At 38.1% G+C, this 22,449-nt stretch overlaps 2 protein-coding genes across 6 annotated transcripts in view; one reads left to right on the top strand and one right to left on the bottom strand.

Moving 5' to 3' along the window:
• The window catches only part of LOC138847567 (uncharacterized), a 673,630-nt gene that overhangs the window by 359,926 nt on the left and 291,255 nt on the right, over nt 1-22,449 (top strand). The window lies entirely within an intron of this gene.
• Nucleotides 1-22,449, bottom strand: part of GABRA3 (gamma-aminobutyric acid type A receptor subunit alpha3) — a 327,562-nt gene that overhangs the window by 210,433 nt on the left and 94,680 nt on the right. For all 5 annotated transcript variants that reach the window (XR_011385360.2, XM_051833857.3, XM_017350870.4 and 2 more), the window contains exon 2: nt 13,900-14,065. Coding sequence is in view for 4 of the 5 variants with exons in the window: in XM_051833855.3 (XP_051689815.1) it covers nt 13,900-14,065 (166 nt within the window). In the remaining variant the exon portion in view is untranslated. The remainder of the gene's footprint in view (nt 1-13,899; nt 14,066-22,449) is intronic.

Below are 22,449 nucleotides of genomic sequence, written 5' to 3' on the forward strand. Positions count from 1 at the left end.
AAATCCTGTCATTTGCAACAAAATAGATGCAACTGGAAACCATTATACTTAGTGAAATAAGCCAGTCCTCAAAAAACAAAGACCATATGTTCTCCCTGATCTGTGGTAACTAATAGAATACCCAAAAGGTTATCTATAGAAGTGAAATTGACACTTTGAGATGCTATTTTTTTTAACATCCTTTGTCTCAACTGTTCAGGAACAGTGGTTTTTTTTTTTTTTTCTTCATACTACTTGTTGAAATCTTAGTATAGGGTTAATCTCATGAGTATAAAGCTAACTGAAAACATATCTTTTAAAAATAAGAATGTGGGGGGCGGCACTTTGGCTCAGCAGGTTAATGTCCTGGCCTCTAGCACCGGCATCCCATATGGGCAACGGTTCTAGTCCCAGCTGCTCCACTTCTGATCCAGCTCTCTGCTAAGCTGTTGCGGCCATCTGGGGAGTGAACCAGCAGATAGAATACCTCTCTCTTTGTCTCTACCTCTCTCTGTAACTCTGTCTTTCAAATAAATGAAAATCAACATTTTAAAAAAATAATAATGGGGATAGTAGATGGAGGAGGAAGAAGGGTGGGAGTGCAGGTGGGAGAGAGGGTAGGGTGGGAAGAATCACTATGTTCCTAAATTTGTATATATAAAATGCATGAAATTTGTATATCACAAATAAAATTTTTAAAAAATATACAATCTGTAGGTTTGGCAAGTTTAATCATTTCCCTAGTCCTAAAGACGTCTTATGACTAATACATTAGTTAATTGTTCAGATCACTTCTCTGCACATGCACAAACGTTCCATATCTCTGCATAGCTTAAAGTAACTCCTTAGCCTGACAGTCAAGGCCTTCTGTAATATGCTCCCAATATACTATTTTTAACAGCCTCAAATTCCACTGCTTCTCTTTTGGACCAGAAATCATGCACAAATCAGACTACTCGCCATTTCCCATATTCTTTGTGTTTTCATTACCAAGCCCAGTCATTCCTATAAGTGGAAAGGTCCAAGTCAAGATTTAGCAGTGGGGAATGCCAGTTATATACAGCAGAGGGGATGAGAAACAACTGGAATTCAATATAACACATTTTGACATCTGTATAGAAGCTGCTTGAACAAAAAAATGCATGATTTTCTGGCTAGAATATACTCAACCAATCTAAAAAAGCCATTCTTTTGTTGACTTTTATTTAATAAATATAAATTTCGAAAGTACAACTTTTGGATTACAGCGGCTTTTTCCCCCATAACCTTCCTCCCACCCACAACCATCCGATTTTCCACTCCCTCTCCCACCCCATTCTTCATCAAGATTCATTTTCAATTATCTTAATATACAGAAGATCAGTTTAATATATACCAAGTAAAGATTTCAACAGTTTGCACCTACACAGAAACACAAAGTATAAAGTACTATTTGAGTACTAGTTATACCGTTAATTCACATAATACAACACACAAAGGACAGAGATCCTACATGGGGAATAAGTGCACAGTGACTCTCACTGTTGATTTAACACTTGACACCCTTATTTATGGCATCAGTAATCACCCTAGGCTCTTGTCATGAGCTTCCAAGGCTATAGAAGCCTCTTGAATTCGCCGACTCCATTCTTATTTAGACAAGGCCACAGTCAAAGTGGAAGTTCTCTCCTCCTTTCAGAGAAAGGTACCTCCTTCTTTGATGGCCTGTTCTTTCTGTCGGTATCTTATTCACAGAGATCTTTCATTTAGTTCTTTTTTTTTAATTTTTTGCCAGAGTGTCTTGGCTTTACATGCCTGAAATACTCTCATTGGCTTTTCAGCCAGATCTGAATGCCTTTAGGGCTGATTCTGAGGCCAGAGTGCTGTTTAGGACATCTGCCATTCTATGAGTCTGCTGTGTATCCCACTTCCCATGTTGGTCGTTCTCTCCCTTTTAATTCTATCAGTTAGTATTAGCAGACACTAGTCTTGTTTATGTGATCCCTTTGACTCTTAGACCTATCATTATGATCAATTATGAATTGAAATTGATCACTTGGACTAGTGAGATGGCATTGGTACATGCCACCTTGATGGGATTGAATTGGAATCCCCTGGCATGTTTCTAACTCTACCATTAGGGGTAAGTCCAACTGAGCATGTGCCAAATTGTACATCTCCTCCCTCTCTTATTCCCACTCTTATATTTAACAGGGATCACTTTTCAGTTGAATTTAAACATCTAAGCATAAGTGTGTGTTAAAGAGTTCAACTAATGATATTAAGTAGAACAAAGAAATACTAAAAGGAGTAAAGTAGTAAGTTGTTCCTCAACAGTCAGGACAAGGGCTAATGAAGTCATTGTTTCTCTTAGTGTCCATTTCACTTCAACAGGTTTCCTTTAGGTTCTCAGTTAGCCATTCTTCTTTTTTAATAGCTTCTACAGATCACTAATGAAACTAGAGAAGCACTGACTTGAGGCATACCCATTCAACAGTTGCCCCACGTGTTCACACTAACTTTGCTGAATTGAGCTAAAATAAAAGACAAATCCTTTACGTCTTCTTAGTAACTGAAATTCAATGTTTGACAAAATGTACAGTAATATTTCACTAGTGTGTATGTTGTGAATGAGAATGCAAAATGTTACTAACCTTTACAGATATGATTCAATATTTGAACATAAATAGACATGACCAGAACTTAACATGGGTCATGACACAAATGCCAAAATGATAGCTAGTTTTCCAGATAGGACTATGCAAGAACATTTCTCATAAATTATTTCAATGATTATAACCAAAGTGTCAGTGCATGAGCATCATTTCATCAACATTTCTGGTTAAGTGAACTTTCATAGGTTAGTCTGAAAACCGTTTATAAAACTGTCTACATGGAAAAAATAATTTGGCACTCAAGAGTAAAAAATTACAGTAGTAGGAATATTCTTTGTCCCACTAGTATTTGCTTTTTATCTCACATCCATAGCCATGATCAAAGCAATGAGCTGACCAACAACTCAAAGCTATTCAATCAGTCCTGGTGACTAAACCTTTGCATTGGAGTATCCTGACAGTCATCACCTTAATGAAATGAAATTGAGACAACCTGGCCTCCTGTCATGATGCAATAGCAAGTCACAACTTCACCTATGAAGTATTCTTGATCCTGCCTCAAATACCCATCCTTGTCCTATGTCACAAATACTACATTTCTACTTCAAAAGGGATAGGATGAGTCAATATTTTTCTCTCTCCAGATCCCGTGAGTAAACTACACATGCCCTTCCTTAAAACAGTCTATGCAGCCGCGTGGATAAAATACATTTATTGAGAGTTTGAGAGATCATATGTAAGTAAATTGTTCATGTGCATAAAATAAATAAATATGTGACTAATTATAACTTAAAAGTGAGCAAACTCTTGCAACGCAATACATTGTGGTGGTTAATAGAATGGACTCTGAATCCACATTTGGTGAGTTTCTTTCCTAGTTATGCAAGTTTCTAGCTAAATTAGCTTTAGCAAGTTACTTGATTTCTTCATATTTCCATATTTCATCTACAAAACATGGATAAGAGCATCATCTAGCTGACAGGTCTGTTGATTGGATAATGAAAATATGATCTATATATATATAATATATATAAATATATAAAGCTATAAAAAAGAATGAAATTCTGTCTTTGCAATGAAATGTATGCAACTGAAAACCATTATGTTTATAGAAATCATGGCCAGCGCTGCGGCTCAAAAGGCTAATCCTCCGTCTTGCGGCGCCGGCACACCGGATTCTGTCCCGGTCGCCCCTCTTCCAGGCCAGCTCTCTGCTGTGGCCAGGGAGTGCAGTGGAGGATGGCCCAGGTGCTTGGACCCTGCACCCCATGGGAGACCAGGAAAAGCACCTGGCTCCTGGCTCCTGCCATCGGATCAGCACGGTGCGCCGGCCGCAGCGCGCTGGCCGTGGCAGCCATTGGAGGGTGAACCAATGGCAAAAGGAAGACCTTTCTCTCTATCTCTCTCTCACTGTCCACTCTGCCTGTCAAAAATAAAAATAAAAATAAATAAATAAAAGAAATTAGTATAGAAATCAGCCAGTCCCCAAAAGACAAGCATCATATATTTTCCTTGATTTGTGGTAACTAATATACAGATATACAGAGTACAAAAATGTAATGTATATTAGTGACATTAACATTTTGAGATTTGATTATTACTTAGAGCCCTTGTCTATACTCTTGAGGAACAGTGGTTATTCTACTTACTACTTTTCAAATTCTTCATTTAGTGGAGGGTTAAGTTTATGATTATAAAATAAACTAAAAGTATTTCATAGTAAAAGTAAAAAATAGTAAATAAGAAAAGAAGGAGGAGCGAGGGTTGGAGTATGGGCGGCAGGGAGAGTAGGATATAAAGTATCATTATGCTCCTAAATCTGTATATATGAAATACATGAAATTTATTCACCTTATATAAATAAGAAAAATTTAAAAGCAATAAGTGACATATATGAAGCCCTGATAATGATGAACTTACCTAATGATACATTTCTTATAATGAGATCCCATGTTTAAGTTGTGCATGGCTGTATAAAATTTAGATAAGCATGATGGAGTATGAAAACTATACATCAGTATAAGGTCTTAAATTAAATTTCAAAAAAATTTAGAGAAAAAACTAAAGGTACATTTTAATCAATGCCATGAGAACTACATTATGCCAGGAGAATAACTGAAAGAAATGAAGCCGGCGCCGCGGCTCACTAGGCTAATCCTCTGCCTTGCGGCGCCGGCACACCGGGTTCTAGTCCCGGTCGGGGCACCGGATTTTATCCTAGTTGTCCCTCTTCCAGGCCAGCTCTCTGCTATGGCCAGGGAGTGCAGTGGAGGATGGCCCAAGTGCTTGGGCCCTGCACCCGCATGGGAGACCAGGAGAAGCATCTGGCTCCTGCCTTCGGATCAGCGCGGTGCACCAGCCGCAGCGCGCCGGCCGCGGCGGCCATTGGAGGGTGAACCAACGGCAAAAGGAAGACCTTTCTCTCTGTCTCTCTCTCACACTGTCCACTCTGCCTGTCAAAAAAAAAAAAAAAAGAAAGAAAGAAAGAAAGAAATGAGAATCAGCTTGAAGACAAGAAAGCATGGAGTAGATCTGAGAGCTATTACATGGAAAAGGAAGAAAATGTTACTAGGCCTATAAAAGGTAAGCATTAGAGGAAGGTGAGTTTCAGCTTAACATTGGAAGTACTTTTTAATCCCTAAAGTGGTGCCCTATGGTAGTAATGCAGCTTATTACTGGAGATATTGAAATTTATAGGTCAATCATCAAGCAAAATGCAGGAGGGATTCCTGCCCAGAGTAGGAATTCAGGAACTGACAACTTCTTAGTTCCCATATCTGGCTCTAAAAATGCAAGATTTAATTATCAAATGCTGAGTATCAATGTATCTATTGATACTGAATTTCTATTGATTCTTTAATAGAGATAGCACATAAAAGGAAGGGATTGGTCTTTTCATTCATGGGATCACAAGTGCTGACATTAAGAGGACTAAGAAAATTTCTTTCTCTTTTTTAAAGATTTTATTTATTTGAGAGTTAGAGTTACGGACAGAGAGAGGCAGAGAGAGAAAGAGAGAGAGGTGTTCCATCCATTGGTTCACTCTCCAAAAGGCTTCGATGGCTGGAGCTAAGCCAGTCTGAAGCCAGAAGCCAGGAGGTTTTTCCAGGTCTCCCAGGGGGTGCTGGGACCTAAGCTCTTGGGCCATCCTCCATTGCTTTCCCAGGTCACAAGCAGAGAGTCAGGATAGGAACCAACGCCCATATGGGATGCCAGCGCCCCAGGTGGAGGCTTATCCTACTACACCACAGTGCCAGCCCCAAGAAAGTATCTTTCAATATGAATACAGATGCTTATGAGGACTGACATCTTTGGAGCAGTGGTACCAAGTCAGGATGTGGATATGATAAGGAAATATGCAACTACCCAATCATGTCCTTCTCAGGTGACAGCATTGGCTGTCTCCACTGCCACCACTACACAATGCTGGTGCAGAAAAAAATGTGAACATAGTGACATATTCCTCCAAAATCATGATCCATACTCTTATCATAAACTTAAATATGAGTCCTAATGTCCAATATCTTCTCATTTGCCCTTCAAAAAATATCCTCAACTTTCCTTCACCCTGTCCTCTTTGTTAGAAGGCTGAAATAGCCGGCGCCGTGGCTCAATAGGCTAATCCTCCACCTTGTGGCGCCGGCACACCGGGTTCTAGTCCCGGTCGGGGCGCCGGATTCTGTCCCGGTTGCCCCTCTTCCAGGCCAGCTCTCTGCTATGGCCAGGGAGTGCAGTGGAGGATGGCCCAGGTGCTTGGACCCTGCACCCCATGGGAGACCAGGAAAAGCACCTGGCTCCTGGCTCCTGCCATCGGATCAGCGCGGTGCGCCGGCTGCAGCGGCGGCCATTGGAGGGTGAACCAACGGCAAAGGAAGACCTTTCTCTCTCTGTCTCTCTCTCTCACTGTCCACTCTGCCTGTCAAAAAAAAAAAAAAAGGCTGAAATATACAAAGGGTATCAACAAGGCTCCCTTGATCTCTGGTTTTAATTTGAGTTTGGCTACTTTAGTTGAAGATTACAGGAAGGAAAAGAATAAATCTGGGCATGTAATTCCCTGGTTGTCTCCCTTTGAAATCTCAGTTTGGCTATTTCCTTTACTGTAGTTCGGTGTACATACTTTTTTCTTTCTTTTTTTTTTTATTTGACAAGTAGAGATATAGATAGTGAGAGAGAGAGAGAGAGAGAGAGAGAGAGAGACAGAGAGAAAGGTCTTCCTTCCACTGGTTCACTCCTAAATGGTTGCTACAGCCGGCACATTGCACCGATCCAAAGCCAAGAGCCAGGTGCTTCTTCCTGGTCTCCCATGTGGGTGCAGGGGCCCAAGCACCTGGGCCATCCTCCACTGCCCTCCCGGGCCACAGCAGAGAGCTGGACTGGAAGAGGAGCAACCGGGACAGAATCCGGCGATTTTTTTCTTTTTTAAAATTTTATTTAAGTTATACAAATTTCATGTATTTCAAATATACAAATTAGGAACATAGTGATACTTTCCCCCACTACCCTTCCTTCTGCCCATGCTTCAACCTTTCCTCCTCCTCCCTCTCACATTTCCACTCTTAATTTTTACAAAGATATATTTTCAGTTTATTTAATGATAGTATATTTAACACTACACTAAGCGAAATACTCAACAAATAGTATGAAGAAGAAAAAAAACCACACTGTTCCTCAATGGAAGAGACAAGGCTCACAGTCATTGAGTCGCAAAACGTCTCTGCACATCTTAAGAAAACTTGCAATACATAACAGATCTGCTGTCAGCCTTTAGTTTATTATTCACGGTTTCCCTATACTTAGACCTACCTTTATTATCAATCTCCTTGCAAATAATCCACTGCCCTCAAATAATCATAGCTGAAATGCCCCAACTGTGTTCTTCAACACCCTATTTCAATAAATTGCATTCAGACCTAGACAAAGGATGCATTTGGAACCAACTTGCTACTTAGCCATTTGCTGACCCAGTATGGAATTGCTGATTTTGGCCATTTTGACCCAGAAAAATGAGTTTCATAATGTTCAACTTAACACTATTCACATTTATGGCTTTCATTTGCTAATGGTCTAAATACTGGACCAGTAACAGGAGAACAAGAAATATGCTTTTTTAATATACTAAGCTGAAATTGCTCTCTAAAGCTTTTCCTCAAGAAAACAGGACTGGGAATCAGAGACTGCTGTTCTAGATCTGGTTCCACTAATAATTTGTTGTGATATCTTAGGAAAGTCAATTTCCCTTTTCGGATCTCAGTTTCCTCATGTACAAAATAATGAGTCAGAGTATATGTTTTCTGTGAGTTTTTCCATGTCTGCCATTCTAAAGTTCCAGAATTCCATACCCCTAGCTACACTGTTAGAGCCTTGAAAACAGGGACTATGATCTGTAAGTACTAACTAAAGATTTCTTCCATCAGAAACATCTGGAATATTTGATAAGATGAAGATTTGTTAGTAAATATCTCCAATTTTCAGATATGGAGCCTACTTGCTTGCTTATACACATCTAATGTTAAGAACTAATGTATCTTGGAGTGGATGTTGAACTTGGTAGTGAAGACGCTTGCATACCACATCAGTGAACTTGGATTAGATCCCCACCTCCAGTTCCTGTCTCTAGTTTCCTGACAAGGCAATCCCTGGGAGGCAGAAGTAATGGCTGAAGTAATTGGGTTCTTGCCACCATGGATTCAGTTCCTGGCACTTAACCCAATTCTGGTTGTTGTGGGCATTTGTGAAATGAACTAATGGGTAGAAGTACTCTCTCTGTGTCTGTATATCTGTCTCTCTCTCTGACTGAAAGTAATTAACTATTGCATTTAGCACAAGATTTATAAAAAGTAAACCATTGCTGATTGTTGAAACTGATGAGGTAGCCAATCCAAGTTATTTAATTGAATAAAGCACAAAATGTAGATAAAATAATGTAAAAATCAATTTTAATACAGAAAATTAAGGAGGAATAAATCTTTACTTAGTATATACTAAGTTGATCTTCTGTATATAAATATAATTGAAAATGAATCTTGATGAAGAATGGGATGGGAGAGAGAGTGGCAGATGGGATGGTTGTGGGTGGGAAGGAGGTTATGGGGGGAAAAGCCGCTATAATCCAAAAGTTGTACTTTCGAAATTTATATTTATTAAATAAAAGTTTTTAAAAAAAAAACAAGAATACAGAAAGAAGCAGAAGTATCAGCATGTTCCATATATTTTGAAGATGTATTGATTCCATAATGTATAGTAAATACAAATAGAGTATGCACCCTAATATTCAGAGTAAGGATTTTAGTAGTCACCCCTCCAAAATATGAACAGCACTGGGCTTGGAAGAAAGTAAACAAAAATATTAAATTTTGTATAGTCATGCATGTAACATGTGGTCATTATTTTCTGTATTAAAGCCAAATACTTCACTCTGTTTTTTCAAGAAGGATTTCACTGCCTTGTCTTTAACAAAATTACTAAAAGGCTTGGTTCTCTACACAATAATAGGATGTAAACAAACCAATCTAAACAGGAGGGATGACAACAAACACTGATGATAAAGACAAAAATTAAAAAGTAGATACAGACAGCCCTTAAGGCATTCAGATCTGGCTAAAAAGCCCATGAGAGTTTCTCAGGTATGTAAAGCCAAGACACTCCGGCAATAAAAAAAAAAAAAAAAAACCCTAAATGAAAGATCTCTGTGAATGAGATACCGACAGAAAGAACAGGCCATCAGAGAAGGAGGTACCTTTCTCTGAAGGGAGGAGAGAACTTCCACTTTGACTATGGCCTTGTCTAAATAAGATTGGAGTTGGCGAATTCAAGAGGCTTCTATAGCCTTGGCAACTCATGACAAGAGCCTTGGGTGATTACTGACATCATAAATAAGGGTGTCAAGTGTTAAATCAACAGTGAGAGTCACTGTGCACTTATTCCCCATGTAGGATCTCTGTCCTTTGTGTGTTGTATTATGTGAATTAACGGTATAACTAGTACTCAAATAGTACTTTATACTTTGTGTTTCTGTGTAGGTGCAAACTGTTGAAATCTTTACTTGGTATATATTAAACTGATCTTCTGTATATAAAGATAATTGAAAATGAATCTTGATGTGAATTGGGTGGTAGAGGGAGTGGGAGATGAGATAGTTGTGGGTTGGAGGACAGTTATGGGGGGGAAAAGCCGCTATAATCCAAAAGTTGTACTTTCGAAATTTATATTTATTAAATAAATGTTAAAAAATAAAAAAGTAGATACAGAACAAATATAATGAGTGTTTTTTATGAGGATCAACAGTCACCAAGAGGAGCTGGCACTATGGTACAGTGCATTAAACTGCTGCCTGTGACATGCTGGTTCATGTCCTGGCTGCTCCACTTCTGATCCAACTCCCTGCTAATGTGCCTGGGAAAAGATTGTCCAAGTATTTGAGCCTCTGCATCCATATGGGAGACCCAGATGAAACTCCTGGCTTGGCCTGGCCCAGCACTGGCTGCTGTGGCCATCTAGGGAGTGAACCAGTAGATGTAAAATATATCTCTCTTTTTCATCCCATTTCCTTCTATCTCTTCTAAAAATAAAGAAATAAATGTCACCAAGAAAAGACTGTTCAATTCAAATTCTTGTTTAGGATTTTCAAAATATCTTATACCTTGTTAGAAAATTTTATTCCCAGAGTTAAAATTTTAAAAAAATTAAATACTGGAGAGGTAAGGTTTATTTATTTAGAATCCTCACCTTATTTAGAATATGTAGCATGATCCAAGGAATTAACAAAACAGAGTTGGCTTAACTTTCTAGACTGGGAGAAAGAACAAAAAGATTCTTATATGCCAAGTTGATAAAGACATATAAGTCCAGTTCTATAACATCAAGTCCAAGAGATTACTGTAAAAATTCTGACAGAATATAAAAAGACTTAGAATATAATCAGCCCTGCAAAAAAGATTTAGGAACAAGTCCCATTTAAACATGCATGTTTCTAGGCCAGCGCTGCGGCTCACTAGGCTAATCCTCCGCCTTGCGGCGCCTGCACACCGGGTTCTAGTCCCGGTCGGGGTGCCGGATTCTTTCCCGGTTGCCCCTCTTCCAGGCCAGCTCTCTGCTGTGGCCAGGGAGTGCAGTGGAGGATGGTCCAAGTGCTTGGGCCCTGCACCCCATGGGAGACCAGGAGAAGTACCTGGCTCCTGCCATCGGATCAGCGCGGTGCACCAGCCGCAGCGGGCCAGCTGTGGCGGCCATTGGAGGGTGAACCAATGGCAAAGGAAGACCTTTCTCTCTGTCTCTCTCTCTCACTGTCCACTCTGCCTGTCAAAAAAAGAAAGAAAAAAGATGCATGTTTCCAACAATACGAGACAATGCCAAATGTAAAACAAACCAAAAAGGCACTATAAAGAAACAAAATGTCCTGTGTAATATCAAAATAAATAAAGACTAAGAGATCGCTTCTAGAAATGATATTTCTCAGATGAGACAGAATTTTAAAAACCCAATACTGCTGAAAGAACAGATTTTGATACCAGGAGGACTAAGAAATAAAGCTAGTAAGATGAGAAGAAGCTAGAAGATTTTATAAGATCATGATAGATCTTATAAAATCATATTTAGGAGTTTGTACTTTAGTCTAAGGACTGTGGGAAGACATTAAAGGGCTCTAAATAAGACATTCATGTCTCAACATGTATTTAGAAGTAACACTGGCTACAGTGTTAGTGGCGGTTAGTTTGCATGGGAACAAGATTATAGGACGAGCAATTAGAGGCTCATGCAGTAATCCAAGTGGGAGATAACACTATTAAATGAGGGAGTTAACAGGAAAATTGTGGGAATAGTAGACTAATCCAAGGGACATGAGCGGTAGACATGATAAAGTTTGGTGATTCATTCAATCTGGAGAGTGAAGGGTACAATTTTGCAAAAACGATTCCAAATTTCTGGTTAGATCAATTGAGTGGATGGTTGTGCCTTTGACTTAAACAGAGAAAAATGGGGAAAACATGTTTTGTTTGTGGTATTGTGTTTGATCTTTAGGATAGAAGTGGGAGATGGATATGATAAGACTTTATGGATACTCTTTTTTTTTTTTATCTTTTATTTAATGAATATAAATTTCCAAAGTACGACTCATGGGTTACAATGGCTTCCCCCCCCATACCGTCCCTCCCACCAACAACCCTCCCCTTTCCCACTCCCTCTCCCCTTCCATTCACATCAAGATTCATTTTCGATTATCTTAATATACAGAAGATCAGCTTAGTATACCTTAAGTAAGTATTTCAACAGTTTGCTCCCACACAGAAACATAAAGTGAAAAATAATAGATGATTTTTTTTAAATGATGATGAAATCAGATCAGACCTATTGTCATGTTTAATCCCAGTGAGAGTCAAGTTGGGAATTGAAAATTTCTTTCTTTTTTTTTTTTTTTTTTTTTTTTTTTTTTTTTACAGAAGATCAGTTTAGTGTACATTAAGTAAAGATTTCAACCGTTTGCACCCCCATAGAAACACAAAGTGAAATATACTGTTTGAGTACTCGTTATAGCATTAAGCCTCAGTGTACAGCACATTAAGGACAGAGATCCTACATGAGGAGTAAGTGCACAGTGACTCCTGTTGTTGACTTTACCAATTGACACTCCTGTTTATGGCATCAGTAATCTCCCTATGCACCAGTTATGAGTTTCCAAGGCTATGGAAGCCCCTTGAGTTCTCCGACTCTTATCTTGTTTAGACACGGTCATAGTCAAAGTGGAGGTTCTCTCCTCCCTTCAGAGAAAGGTACCTCCCTCTTTGAAGACCTGTTCTTTCCACTGGGATCTCACTCACAGAGATCTTTTTGCCAGAGTGTCTTGGCTTTCCATGCCTGAAATACTCTCATGGGCTTTTCAGCCAGATTATGGATACTCTTAGTTTAAGGAATGTATGAAATGTTCAAATGGGCTTGTTCAATAGACAATTGGATATAGACATCCTATCCTCAAAAGAAGTTACTGGCATTTGCATGAGGTAACACTGTCATAGGTATTGATTAAATCATTCAGAGGGTCTATATGTTATGAAGAATGTCCAGGATAAAACAAATAAAACTACTACTACCTGAAGAACAATAAAGTAAGACTAGGAAAGATATTTATATAACCAATTTCTTTATTTCATGCGTCACTTCTAGAACAAAATCTAATCACCAGGAAAATGTGGTGTCTCTGAAGTCAAAGGTAGAATTATTCTTAAACCATATATTTATATATTATGTATTTATATATACATATATTTTATTTCATAGTAAAAAAGTTTTAAAGAGAGAGATCAACCACATTGGATGCTATTAAAGAATAAATGAGGAATAAAAGGACAGAAGTCTTGAGTTTAGCAACTAAGCCAACATTGTACATCTATGTTCCAGAAGTTGCATTAGAGTCACTAGATTGGAAGCCAGACAGCAGTGGGTGCAGTAATTGGTGAGAGGTAAACAGAGACAACAGAGCATATCAATCCTTTAAGAAGTATGACTTTAAAAAAATAGAAGAATGGGTTGGGGTCAGTGTTGTGGCACAGCAGATTAAGCTGCTGCTTGCAATGTCAACATCCCATATCAGAGTGATGGTTTGAATACCTGCTGCTCCACTTTCAATTCAGCTTCTTACTAATGTACCTGCAAAGGCAACAGAAGATAACCCAAGTACTTGGGTGTCTGACACCCATGTAGGAAACCCAAATTATGTTTCTGGCACCTGGCTTTGACCTGACCCAGACCTGACTCTTGCAACCATTTGGGGAGTGAACCAGCAGAAGAAAGATTCGCATTCTCATTCTCTCTCTCTCTCTCTCTCTCTCTCTTTCTCTCTCTCTCTCTCTCTCGTCCCACTCTGCCTCTCTCCCTCTCTCGCTCTTTCCCTCTCCCCTCTCCCCCTTTCCTCCTCCTTCCTTCCTTCCTTCCCTCCCTCCCTCTACTCACATTGTTATTTCAAATAAATATATATTTTAAATCAAGAAGTATGATCTACATTAAAGCAGGATTGGGAGGTAAGAGTTTCAAATTTAACATGAGAGACTCTTGATCATGTTTACATACAAATGTGCTAGATTCAGTAAAGGTTGCATAATAAGATCTAAGAGAAAAGAGATAAAGTTTAGAGCAAAAGGATGGAGAGAACTGTTTTTAAGATATCTCATGAAGATTCCAGCATGGAGTAGGGCGTTGCCCAAGAAGACCTTTGTGATTTATTTCAACCTGAAGAGTCTGGGTTGCTATGTTTGAAAAAGGTTACAAGTTTTGTATTGGTCTGAGGTAAACATTTATCATTGTCATTTTTGTTTTAAGAATTAAGGGTTCTTACCCGCCAATATCCTGCTTTACAAAGTCCCCAGGTTCTTGTCGTCTTGATTCTCCTTGACCAGTGGTTCCAGGGAAAATATTAATCAGGAAAAGAAGCCCAAGTCTGATCATGTAGAAATAACTCAGCTCTGTGACCATCATCTTCTTGGACATCAACTCGAACAAACCTGTAAGATCCAGTTCAGGGAAAGTGGGAAAGGGAAAAAGGTAGAAAAAGGCAGGGAAGAGGAAGAGTAAAAATAATATTTTATTTAACCCCAATAGAACCATTTAACTTCTCTAGTATCTGGTTACTCAATGCTTGACAGTCCTTTTCCCAACATAGCAATTCCACCAAAATTCATTCCCAACATACGACTCTCCTGAACATATCAGAGCCTATCCAATAAAGGGTGCATAAGGTAGTACAATGAGTTCTAGACAAGTAATCAGGAGTATTAGGTTACAGTTCCATCTCTGTCTTTGTCTTCCCATATGACTGAGGCATGGAATACCCCTCAGTCTCAGTTACCTCCTTATAACACAAGAACTTAAAAATAGTCCTTCAGGCCTTCATTTTCTCTCTCCTCAGCCCCCTGTTTGCTTTCTACTGCCACAAGGAACTTGGCCACTGTTAACAGTGGAATATTGTGGAAAATCCTAGTATATTAAGACTTGGAGTCTCCTTTTAGCATTTTTGGGATTGGGTCTCATGTTGAAAAAGATAAGAAATTTTCCAAGAAATCAAAGCACCTGAAGTAGAAAGATTATTTCTTCAGAATCATGTTGAGAAAATGCTGAATGATAGGACACCATGTCTCTTGAATAAGCATGTACTGTTTCTTGGGGCTGATATTGTGGCACAGTATTAAGCCACTACCACTGACACTGGCATTCCATGTCAAAGTACTGGTTCAAGTCCTGACTGCTCTGCTTCCAATCTTGCTTCCTGCTAATATACACTCTGGGAAAGCAGCAGATGATGGCTCAAGCACTTGTGCCCTTGCCACCCACATTGGAGACCTGGATGGAGTTCCATGCTCCTGGCTTTAGCCTGGCCCAGTCCCAGCTGTTGTGGCCATTTGGAGAGTGAACCAGCAGATATGTTTGTCTCTGCCTCTCCCTGTCTATCTGCAACTCTGGCCTTCAAATAAATAAATAAATCTTAAAAAATGTAATATTTCTTCACAAAGAAATAGTTGAGGGCAAAGCCAGATCCTTTATATACAGACCACAACATAACTAAATAATCCAAGACTTACTTCCTGACATAGAGGTCCTTAAGGAATAAACAAATGCATTGATGAACGAATTAGTGATTTAGAGTTGCCCATATGTAGGGTTGTTTTACGAACTCTGGACAAGTAGAGGTAAACTCAAAACATGGGGTTAAGTAACCAGCCAACAAAGTGACACTTACTATCCTTGAACTATGTGTCTTCTTTGACTCTGAGACACAGACTTCTTGACTGACACCTAACTCTGATCAAACACCTTATTATTTTTCAGTCATACAGGTGGATTAATATTCACAGGGAATGTAATGATACTAAACTTTTTTTATTAAAGGAAAATATATACAAGAAACCAATATGCAAAACATGTTGGGGAGCTATTCTGGTTAATGGGAAGATTAAGAACAGAGTTCTTCTGAGTTCATCCTACCTCCAAAAAAGCAGCTACTGAATGCTATACTAGGCTGGGTCTTCATTAATCTGATATAAGCACATGAAAAAAACTATGATTCTAGAGAAGGTAGACGTCTGATATGATTAAATATCTACACTAGAGATAGACATATGAAATATATGTCATCATATGAAAATAGTATATATGTTTATTATATAGTATCTGTATATTAAGGTAATTTGGAAAAATTGTTAAAAGGTTAAGAACTGTTAAATCATAAAATTAAAAATTAGTTAATTAAAAATAATATTATGTGAAACTGCTAATATTTGACATTTTTATTTCACATAAACAATAAATTTTCATTGTCTACCTAATGCTCAAATATATGTTGTGACATTCATGGTTCATAATCTGTGCAAGAGCTGACAGATCTTTTAGAGTAATGGACAGGAACACAAAAGTTCAGAAAGCCATAGCATATGAGTACTAAGCTATGGTGCATGAAAAGATCCATGTTACAGGTAGATGACATGCTCAAGTAGCCACATTGCTTTAAAAGACCCTAATGACATATGATCACATGACAAGGGTTAGTGCTCAAATATTCATGATGCATGAATTGAAAACTTCTCGATAGCAACAGAGAGATGTGGTACAAACGAACTCCAGATTATAGAAATAATCTATGGGATATAAGACCTAACCAAAGTAAATGATTAGAAAACATAAGCTTATGGGTAACAATCCTGAATATAGGAAGAAGACATGCTATAGAAATAAAGAGATAGATAGTGCAAATCTAATGATGTTATTCTAGCACATATCTTTGGGTTATGTTCAGATTACAGGGAAAAAAAAGAAAAACATCACACTAAAATAGATGGCGATGACCCAGAAGTAAATTTCCATTATTTGGAAGGAGACCACTATGACATATAGTGTGATGCCGAATAAGTCATCAGTGTTACATGAAACCATAACTAATGCACATGTCCAAATATCCATTATACATAAGAATATAGCCATCATATATGACATAGAAGACACTGGTCATAACAGGTACCTTCTAAAAATCAAAACATTTTGTTAATTAACAATTATTATGATACATGAGTAGGCATGTATGGCATGAAACCATTTGACCACGGTATATGTCCAAAAGAGTCATAGCACATGAGTCTAAAAGAGAAAATGGTCTTTGTACACAATCCATTAAGACATGATCTATGATTAAAAGCTGTTGTTGGCTTGTTGCACAACAACATTAATACAATTAACATTACTGAACTTCATACTTAAAATGGTTAACATGGTATATTTTATGTTATGTGGGGTTTTGCCACAATTAGAAAATTTATATTTAAGAAATGTGGCTAGAACAGGTAATCTTAGTTAGTTAGCAACTAGGCACAGAATAAGACCAAAACATGATACAGGAGCAGAAAACATGGCACATTCACAGATATTAGCAATGATTGTACATCCATGGTATAACCAGTCAAAATATCAAGGACATTCTCAGTTCTAGAAAAAAAAACAGCGCTAAAATTCATATGGAGACACAAGAGACCCCAAATAGCAAAATCAATCTTAAACACCAACAACAAAGCCGGAGACATCACAATACCAGATTTCAAGACATATTATATGGCAGTTATAATCAAAAAAGCCTGGTACTGGTACAAAAATAGGCATGCAGATCAATGGAACATAATATAAACCTCAAAAATTAATCCACACATCTACAACCAACTAATCATCGACAAACAAGCTAAAATCAATTCCTTGAGCAAGGACAGTTCTTCAACAAATGGTTCTGGGGAAACTGATATCCTCATGCATAGGTATGAAACTAGACCCCTACCTTACACCTTACACAAAAATCCACTCAAAATGGATGAAAGATCTAAATCTATGACCTGATACCATCAAATTATTGGAGGAAAACATCAGAGAAATTTGGCAAGACATTGGCATAGGCAAAGACTTCTTGGAAAAGATCCTAGAAGAACAGGCATTAAAAGCAAAAACAGACAAATGAGATTACATCAAGCTAAGAAGCTTCTACACAGAAAAGCAAACACTAAACAAAGTGAAGAGGCAATTGACACATGGGAGAAAATATTTTCAAACTAGGAATCTGATAAAGAAATAATATCCAGATATATAAGGAGCTCAAGAAACTCAACAACAACAAAACAAAGAATCCAGTTAAGAAATGGAAAAAGGACATGAACAGGCATTTTTTTCAAAGAATGAAACTCAAGTGGCCAAAACACACATGAAAAGGTGCTCAGTATCACTAGCCATCGGGAAATGCAAATCAAAACCACAATGAGGTTTCACCTTACCCCAGTTAGAATGGCTATCATCCAAAAATCAAGAAACAAAACATGCTGGCAAGGATGTGGGGAAAAAGGTATCCTAATACACTGTTGGTAGGAATGTAAACAAGTACAACCACTATGGAAGAATATATGGAGAGGTCTCAGAAATCTGAAAATAAATCTCCCATATGACCCAGGAATCTCACTCCTGAGAATTTACCAAAATGAAATGAAATCAGCATACAAAAGAGTTATCTGTACCTCCATGTTTATTTCAGCTCAATTCAAAATAGCTAAGAAATGGAATCAACCCACATGTCCATCAGCTGATGACTGGAAAAAGAAAATGTGGTATAAACAACATGGACTACCATAAAAAGAATGAAATCCTGTCTTTGCAACAAAATGGATGCAGATGGAGATCATTATGTTTAGTGAAATAAATATTATATGTTTTCTCTTATATGTGGCAATTCATATAGAATACAAAAAAGTATAGGAATGAAATGGACATCATATGATATGATTGTTGTTTTCAGCCTTGTTTATACTCCTGTGGAGCTGTTGTCTTTCTATTTTTTACTTGTTGAATATTGTGGTTAGTGGTGGATTAAGCCTGTGATTAAAGAGTTAATTGAAAGCATGTTTTTGCAAAAAATTAAAGAAAAAAAAAGAAATGAAGAAAGGAGGTTGTTCGAGGGAGGTATAGGAGGAGGAAGGGAATTAGCTTATCTTCTTAGAATTGTACCAATGAAATACATGAAAACTGTTATCTTTATATTAAGAGAAATGTTTAAAGTACTACAAAATTGGAAACAACGATAAAAAATGTGGACAAGGACTTTAAAAGAATAGACACTTGGGGCTGGTACTGTGGCATGGTAGGTTAAGCCTCCACCTGCAGTGCTGGCATCCCATATGGGCACAGGTTCGAGTCCCAGCTGCTCTACTTCTGATCTAGCTCCCCGCTAATGGTCTGGGAAATCAGTGGGAGATGGTCCAAATGCTTGGACCCCTACATTGAAGTGGAAGATTGAAAGAAGCTCCTGGCTTCTGGCTTTGGATCAGCTCAGCTCCAGCTGTTACAGCCATTTGGAGAGTGAAGCAACGGATAAAAGACCTCTCTCTGTCTCTCCCTCTCTTTTTAACTCTGCCTCTCAAATAAATAAATAAATAATAATAATAATAAAGGACACTCAAAATACTTATTTTTGAAAGAAATTATTTGTTTACTTATTTATTTATTTGAAAGAGAAAGAGAGAGAGAGAGGGAGAGAGATAGCTTCCATTCACCAGTTCACTTCCCAAATGCCTACAAAAGCCAGAGCTGGGCCAGGCTAAAGCCTGGAACCAAGAATTCCATTTGTTCTCCCATATAGTACTTGATCCATTACCCTCTGTTTTCCAAGGTACCTTAGCAAAAGGCTGAATTATAAGTAAAGTATCTGGGACTGGGACTCAAACCAGCATTCTGATATGGGATGCTGGATTACAAACAGCAGCTTAATCTGCTGCACCATAACATCAGCCCCTCAAAATACTTATGACAAACTTGATGATTTTTTCAAGTAACCATAGTGCATAAATGAAACAAAATATGACAATGAAACAAAGAGCCTGGAAGCATGGTAAGGTATCTATATAGCTTGAGAAAACTATGATAGATGTTTAGAGAACCACAATGTATGTGAAGAGGTATTTGGTATATTCATTATTAGCCATGATGTATGGACACACAATATGTGTACAGGACAACCATGATACGAGAATTAAGTGGCACGGTTTAAGAACAGATAACCATGCTTTGGGACTAAACTGCCATGGTGTAGGAACAGAAGATCATAGTCCATGAGTAGGCAGACACGGTAAAAAAAATTTTCACTGAGCTCGGAAGTAAGATATTTATGTGAGTCACCATAATAAAGAATTGGATATTCTTGGGGTAATGGTTGTGATGAACAGTTATCCAGGAATATAACATGAGCACATTACGTATAGTGCACACATATGTAGCAAATAAGTTGAAAATTAAAGGAAATTAAGATCACATAATGGCATTTACTATGATGCACGAACAAAAAGTAAAACCTGATACTGTTTTTTAAATTAGTATGAAAAAGTCATGCTATATTGCAAAAGTAGACAACCATGTTCATGTAAGTATGAACTTATATGTATGTTTATATAAGTAGTGTGCATGGAAAAGCACCAACATCCTATGAATTTAGCTGATGCCTGTGGTAGAAGCAGGCTAGCTATGCATCAGGATAAAATCTTTATATATGTATATATGATCATAATGTTAAAATAGATTATCCATGATACGTGAACACATAATGATGTCACATGCTTGGGTCACTATATGTGATTGCATAGCCAAATTATCAAATTGTCATGCAACCAATTCACTCTTCTCAAGAGCTAAAGGAGGGTACAAGGAACAAAGAGGAGAATATCATTTATAAGCTTATGATTTACTAATTAATATCTCCATCCCAGATCTCCCTAAAAAGCCATATTTGAGCCTGGACCTAGAGCCACAGATATGGGTTACAGGAGACAACCCATATCTTAATCCATGGGTTAAACATAACATGTGTCAACCTGAGATTCATATTCACTTCAACATAGACACATGGAACTGGTCCTTCTGCAATCATTCCCATCTGAAGTTAAAGTAAATCCATTCCTCCATGTTCTTAGAGTAAAATCTCTGATGCCACTCTTTACTCTTCTTTGGCTCTGATATACCACATCTGGTCTGTCAGTAAGTTCTATATACATTCTATTTAGAAGGAAATACATCCAGAATAAAGCCATTGGTCATCATCTCACTATTACAACTCCGGATCACCATCTCTTGTCAAGATCATTATAAAAGCCTCTTAACTGGTCTTGTTGCCTCTGCTGTTGCTTCTCTACAGTCTGTTCTCCATATAGTAGCCAGAAGAAACTTTAAAGGTGTTATATCAAATCATGTTTCTCCTATGCTTTAAACCCTCAATATCTTAAAAATGTTTTTAACAATAATTTTATATATTTACAGGGAGCTGAAATGACAACTAACCTGATTTTTTCTTCACACATTGAATATATGTATTGAATTCTCATATTATACCCCATAAATATGTCCAATTAAGTTTTTTGAAATTCCCATGTCTTCCCTTTCCAAAAGCCTATGATCTACAAGAACCTACATAATCTAATTCTCAAATAGTGCCCAAGCTCCACTTCTACTACCCTCTTCTCTCATGCATTCCACTTTAGTAACTGTGGCTTCTTTGCTACTCATTGAATATGTCAACTATTCTCTCACTTCAGATTTTTTGCACATGTACTTGCCTCTACTTGGAATGTTCTTCATCCAATTTTCAGATAGTTTGTTCCCTCAATACCTCAGGTTTTTATTCAAGTATCAACTTCTCATAGAAGCCCTCCATGGAGACTGTATCTAAAATTTAAACTATTCAAATAAGCAGAACAAAATAATCCAATATTCCCGATGCTAGTACTATTCAATGATCCTTTGATTTGTCATGAGCTAGCCCTTTTCGCTATTCCTCTCATTTGTTAGGCATCTGTCTACTTATTCACAATTATCCTTTTTAAGGAAAATTCCATCCATTTTCAGCAAAAAGAAAATCAAGATTATCAGGAGAGACAAACAACTGATAGCAGATTCTAACAGTACATCCCCACGGATCTCTTCATCAGTTTCATGTATCCTGACTACAATGTGCCTTTCTCCCAGAAAGCAGCATCTGCATTTTTTGTCTAATGGTTGCGTCCAGATTGCTGAAGTTAGATTTTACCTGTGTACATTGGGAATTGGATGTGCCTGAGAATGAGTTCCCAGCAGGATTGACAAGTACAGAAGTATAATTACTGTGTCTCCCTGTCCCTAACTCACACAGTTTCCATGGTATTTTGCTTGATACACCACCTTTGCATGTCCTCCTTTGCTGTCTTGCCTCACTTACTACTATTCTACTGATTTTTCCTGAGATCACTTCTGAAGAAACTACTTCACATAAAACCTAACTCAGGATCTGCTTCTGTGGAACTCAATTTAAGACAACAGCCCTTGGAGCCAGTGCTGTTGCACAGTGGATTAAAGCCCTGGCCTGCAGTGCTGGCATCCCATATGGGTGTCAGTTCTAGTCCCGGCTGCTCCTCTTCCAATCCAGCTCTCTGCTATGGCCTGGGAAAGCACTAGAAGATGGCCCAAGTCCTTGGGCCCCTTCACCCACGTGGGAAATGCAGAAGAAACTCCTGGCTCCTGGCTTCGGATTGGCTCAGCTCCGTCCATTGTGGCCATCTGGGGAGTGAACCATCGGATGGAAGACCTCTCTTTCTGTCTCTACCACTCTCTATAACTCTGTCTTTCAAATAAATAAAATAAATCTTTATGATTAAAAAAAGACATCAGCCCTGTCCTGACCTACAGAATGAACTGACTTTTATATTTGTCTCTGCTTTTTCTTCCCTTCATTTCAGAAAATGAGGTTAACCGTCCCCCTATTTGGATAATTCCTCTACCTAAGCTCCTAGATACATGACACTTCTGAAGGTTTGTTCCTGATATCTTTTGTGGGTTTCTTTCTGTATGGATA

The sequence above is a fragment of the Oryctolagus cuniculus genome, chromosome X, assembly GCF_051225735.1.
Source record: "Oryctolagus cuniculus isolate XC-2025 breed Fujian yellow rabbit chromosome X, ASM5122573v1, whole genome shotgun sequence".
NCBI classification, from domain to species: domain Eukaryota; kingdom Metazoa; phylum Chordata; class Mammalia; order Lagomorpha; family Leporidae; genus Oryctolagus; species Oryctolagus cuniculus.